Here is a 5,950-nt window from a genome sequence, read left to right on the forward strand (position 1 = left end):
CGGCCTCCCAGAGTGCTAGGATTACAGGAGTGAGCCACTGCGCCCGGCCCACTTTGACAATTTTTGTTTTGTTTTTATTGTGAAGGTACATCCTCAGTCTTGCAAATGCACATTTTGGCTTGTGATAATCCTTCACATTTTTTAGAGCAATTTTTGTGGAACCATGGACAAACGTCAAAATTTTTGACTTCTGATAACTCAAAAATATGTTATTTTTGAATATGAGTTCTGTTGTAGAACCAATGTAGTACAGACAGCTTGAAATATCAACAAAGTGTTTGGGAAGGATCTGGCTAATGAACGCACAATATGTCAATGGTTTGAGAAGTTTCTTTCTGGGATTTTAATCTTGAAAATGAGCCACGTGGGTGACCTGAGACCAAGGTGGATAATGATGAGCTGAAAGCTGTAGTGGAAGCGAATCCATCTCAACCTACGCGTGAATTAGCAGCAAGGTTTGACGTTACTATTCCAACAGTATTGGACCATTTGAAACAAATGGGCAAGGTAAAGAAGCTGGATAGAAGGGTACTGCATGAATTAAACCAGTGTCAGAAGAGGAATCGTCTCAAAGCTTGCCTTTCTTTGCTGTCATGACATAAAGGCAAACCATTTCTACACCATATTGTTACGTGTGATGAAAAACGGATTCTTTTTGACAATCCAAGCATTCAGCACAAGGGATGGACAAAGAATAAGTGCTGAAACACAGTCCAAAACTGAATATTCATCAAAAAAAAGCTAATGGTGTCTGTTTGGTGGTCTAATGCCAGTATTATCCATGATAGCTTCATGAAACCTGGTCAGTCAACTACAGCGGATGTCTACTGCAACCAATTGTACTAAATGATGAGGAAGCTTGCGAGTAAGCAGCCGAGACTGGTCAATAGAGACAGGCCAATCTTCTTGCAAGACAATGCTTGACCACATGTTGCACAAACAATACTAGTCAAACTACAGCAGCGTTCTTTGTTCTTGGAAACTCTCTGTCATCCACCGTATTCACCAGACCTTGCACCAACTGACTACCACTTCTTCCAGGCTTTGGATCACTTCTTGCAAGGAAAAATATTCAATTCTCAACAAGCTGTGGAAAAGCCTTTTGTGATTTCATTGCCACTCACTCTCTAGGCTTCTTCGCTGCTGGCATAAACAAGCTACCATTAAGATGGCAAAATTGTGTTGACAATGTAGGCACATATTTTGATTAATTGTACAGCTTCTTGTTTGAGATATAATAAACTACACTTTTGATTCAAAATTGGACATTTCATATTTAATGATCTAATACTTAGGGTTCTTCATGGTAGTTGCAACTTATAATATAAAAATGGCATCCTCAGGAAATTAGATTCTAGCACTAATATCCCAAAATAGTCTATGTTAGCACTGACCAAGAGAACTTTCTGCAATGATAAAATTATTCCCTATCTGGGCTATCTGATAGGCTAGCTACTAGCTAGTTATTGCTACTGAGCACTTGAAATGTGGATAGTATGACTAAGGAATGAATTTTAAATTTAGTTTTAGTTAATTAAATGTTATATTTAAATAAGAAACATTTGGCTAGTGAATTGGAATCTAGTTTGCAACTTGACTCAAGACACAAGTGTGAAATAACATGGATGTTAGATGCTATGACCTTATAGAAAGTTTACCTTCCACATTCCCTATGGGAGTGATGAATTAGCCTAGCAAATTTCCTTTTGATTAAGGCTGATACACTACTGAGGCATCAAGAACATCTACTCTTCAAATTTATAGCCTGGTCCATGTCCTTTGGACTTTTTTTTTTTTTTTTTTTGAGACAGAGTCTCACTCTGTTGCCCTGGCTAGAGTGAGTGCCATGGCATCAGCCTAGCTCACAGCAACCTCACATTCCTGGGCTCAAGCAATCCTACTGCCTCAGCCTCCTGAGTAGCTGGGACTACAGGCATGTGCCACCATGCCCGGCTAATTTTTTTATATATATTTTTTTAGTTTTCCAGATAATTTCTTTCTATTTTTAGTAGAGACAGGGTCTTGCTCTTGCTCAGGCTGGTCTTGAACTCCTGACCTTGAGCGATCCACCTGCCTCGGCCTCCCAGAGTGCTAGGATTACAGGCGTGAGCCACTGCGCCCGGCCTATGTCCTTTGGACTTGAGAGAGGTTCCTTGTCACCAGATAAGAGCAGGCTGGGAACAGGTCACTAGTTCTCTAAGATGTGTGGCTGGCCCAAGATGTCTGGGGGACTGAGAAAGGCTCAGGAAGTAATATCAGCATAATTATTACCCACTTAAAGTCACTCAACTCAACAAAAACCTCCTTTCCTACTCAGGAGCCCCACCTAGGCTATAAGACATGGACATTCTAATATACAGGCAGCCAAGAGAAAGAGGTCTTTAGCAAACTCTGGCTTGGAGACAAGAAGTATAACTATATGTTGAAGTGCACCAGGGATAAAAGGAGGCCATGAAACAGGTCCAGGGATATTAAGGCTGTGTTCCCAGGCCTGTAAAGTTCTCTGGGGCCCAAGGATTTATTCCACTTAAGATAATGCAGAATTGGCTAGGTGTGCTGTGTCATGCTTATAATCCTAGCACTCTAGGAGGCCGAGGTGGGAGGACCCTTGAGATCAGGAGTTCGAGATCAGCCTGAGCAAGAGCGAGACCCCAAATAAACAAAAAAAATTAGCTGATCATGATGGTGATCACCTGTAGTCCCAGCTACTCGGGAGGCTGAGGCAAGAGGATCCCGTGAGCCCAGGAGTTTGATTTTTGCTGTAAGCTAGGCTGATGCCAAGGCAACAGAGCAAGACTCTGGCTCAAAAAAAAAAAAAAAAAAAAAAAAAAGATGATACAGAAACCTGGCACGCTCAGCAACCCCAGACAACAAGTAAAACAAAAAAAATTTTTCCTTCTTTTCAAATGTCTAAAATTTCAGACTTTGTTTTCATTTTCAAACTATATTCTGGCCTCTGAAAAACAAATCCAAGTTTGAAAACTAATTTTTTTTAAAAAAGCATACATACCTTTTAGCCAAACAGAAAAAAGAAAGACTTGATACAAGAGCCCCTACAAACGCCACTGATAAAAGTAGAGGAAACCTGCCCCTTGAAACACCTGTAAAAAAAGAAAAGAAATTCAACTGGTTGAATTGACCAAAACAGAGATACAGTTGATCCTCCTTATTTGCAGATCCTACTTGCCATTGGACTTATTGCTAAAATTTATTTGTAATCCCCAAATCAATACCCACAGCAGTCATTTTCAGGCAGCACAGTGGCAAAAAATGTGTCACCTGATGTGCACGTTCCCAGCTGAGGTGGAACAAGGCTGCCTTCTTGTTTCAGCTCTTTTACTGCAAACAAGTGTCCTATTTTCTGTCTATTTAGTGGCATGATTTTGCATTTTTATATTTTTTTGGTAATTTCACTGTTTAAAATGGCCCTAAGCATAGTGAAATACAGACCAGTATTCCTACATGCAGGAAGGCTGTGACCTGCCTTTTGGAGAAAATACATGTGTTGGATGAGCTTCACGTAGGCATGAGTTATAGTGCTGTTGGCTGTGAATTCAATATTAATGAATCAACAATATATATTAAGATGTCTTTAAACAGAAACACACATAAAAGAAGTTTAAGAACTGATCACTAACAAAAATGTTTCGACCAGAGGCTCACAGGAACCTGACCCTGCATTTCCCCTAGGAACGATGGTTCAATACTATTTCAGTGTTCAAGATGTCTTTATAGAACATAACTACTGTGAATAACAAGAATCAAGTATTTCTAAGTGAACTTACAGGCACAAGGTTGATACATACGAGGCCCCGTGTTATTTATTAAAAGAAGCAGATATTCCACAAGAAGGCCTGTTTCTGAACGTCCTTCACTGCCAGTGGAAGCATAACTTGGCATAATGTGTTTGGTAGGGCAGTTGGGCAGTTGTATATGACAAGCCTTAAAAATATTTCTCATGAAGCAGCTAGGCATTGTGCTAAGTGATGTGCCTATAGTCTCACTAAATCATTACAATGTTGGGCAAGTGCCTTAACCTCTTAGTGCCTCAGTTTCCTTATAGGGTAACTATAAATGGGACTAATAAACATACCTATTTCGTAGAGTAGTTGCCCCTTAAGAAACAGTAGTTATATGTTGCCATTTACCTATTGAGTAGATGTTATTAGTATCTTTATTAATATTCTTTGACTCTGTAATTTTATTTCTAAGATGTTATCCTGTAGAAATTATCAATGATGTGCCCTTCTCTATACCTCAAAGAGGTACAGAGATATTTACTGAAGCCTTACTTACAATACCGTAAAAGCTAAAACAACCTAAATGTCCTCAACAGAAAACTATGGTATGGTCATGAGGTGGTCTCTATCCAGCTATTGAAAATCCAAAAGCAGAATACTTAAGGATATGTGAAAATATTAACAACGCACTGCTAAGGGACGGGGGAAAAGCCACTCACAGCAAGTATGATGTGCACATGGGAGGGGAGGGTAGAGTAGAGAGAAAAGTGAGTGAACAAATGAGAATAAGAATACAAATGCACACTCTTCCATTTTCTTAGGAACAAATAGGCAGTCATGTCACCAACTGGTTTGATTTGAGAGGACTCTGGCCAGAAACTGCCAGTTGCCCCCCGAAAATCCATTCTCCCCTCTTTAGTAACAAAATTCAGATTTTCAGCTGGGCACAATACCATTCAACTAAAAGATTAATTTCTTAGCCTCTCTTGTAGCTAGGTTTGACATGTGACTAAATTTTGGGCAATGAGATGTAAGAAGAGTTAAACGGTATTTCTCAAAAGTCTCCAAAGAAGGATAAGCTTGCCATTCTCCACTTTTTGTACCCTTTTGCCAGAAATTCAATGTGCTGGCCAATCTCTGGCAGCCATAGCCCGGGGAAGGCAGCAGGAATCAGAGGGCACTTGGGTCTCTGATAACTTCATAAAGCAGCAATATGCCCAGGGCTACCTAGCTCCATTTTTTTAATGTGAAAGAAGTAATCTTCACTTTTAAGCCATGCTATGTTTTTTCTTCAATTTTATGCAGATGAATTTAATTCGAATTGATACAATTCTTTCCAAAAAGCTCTCTTCCATGGGATGATGCCAGATGCTGGCATCTTTGAGATAGACCACAGATATTTAGGGAGAGGATAACAATAATAACACAAGTTCTTAATTCTCTGTTCTTCCTTCTTGGCCTGTCCATTGCATTGGCAGTTCATCATGCCCTCTTCACTTGGCTTCTCAGATAACACACTCTCAGAGTTTTCTTTCTGCTTCACCCTTTCACTTCCTTTGCTGGAGCCTCTTCCGTTTAACAGCCTCTAAATGCTGGAGTCCCCAAGACTCAGTCCCAGTACAACTCTCTCTGATATCAACTCTAGGTGACCTCATCTAGTCCCATGGCTTCACGTGCCTACTATACCCTGATTATGCCCAGATTTATGTCTCCAGCCCTGACTATTCACTAAAGACCTAGACTCATAAGTCTAAGTGCCTTACTTGATTTGATGTCTCCATTTGAAACCTAACAGGATCTCAAACTTAACATGTCAAAACCAAACTTTTTATTTTGTCCACACATCTACTGTTCCCCAGCCTTTCCAGTCTCAGTAATGGTAACTTGATTCATCCAGATGTTCGGGCCAGAAATTTAGGAGTCACTTGAGTATTTATTAGTATTTATTTATTATTTGTTCCAAGTATAACTATTATAACTTTGCAGGTAGTTTTAAAAACTTCTTGCAATTGTGTGACTTGTGCCAACCATGCTGGTTTGAGTAACACCACTATGGTTCTGGTCTTTTCTCTGTCTTCAGGGACCAAATCCATCAGTTAAAAATTGGAACTCATTTTGCACTTTTTCTGGAAAAATATACTTGCTTTTCCAACAGGTTACTCTGCTTTGAAAACGATATGATAATTTTAATGGTTTTATATCATTGTTTG

The 5,950-nt window shown here is 39.6% G+C and overlaps 1 protein-coding gene across 2 annotated transcripts in view; it reads right to left on the reverse strand.

Annotated features, from left to right (window-relative positions):
* Positions 1 to 5,950, reverse strand: part of CD58 (CD58 molecule) — a 46,826-nt gene that overhangs the window by 4,969 nt on the left and 35,907 nt on the right. For both annotated transcript variants that reach the window (XM_012658467.1, XM_012658466.1), the window contains exon 4: positions 3,011 to 3,101. In XM_012658467.1, coding sequence (XP_012513921.1) covers positions 3,011 to 3,101 — 91 coding nt within the window. The remainder of the gene's footprint in view (positions 1 to 3,010; positions 3,102 to 5,950) is intronic.

The sequence above is a fragment of the Propithecus coquereli genome, unplaced genomic scaffold (genome assembly GCF_000956105.1).
Source record: "Propithecus coquereli isolate 6110/MARCELLA unplaced genomic scaffold, Pcoq_1.0 Scaffold589, whole genome shotgun sequence".
Lineage (NCBI taxonomy): Eukaryota > Metazoa > Chordata > Mammalia > Primates > Indriidae > Propithecus > Propithecus coquereli.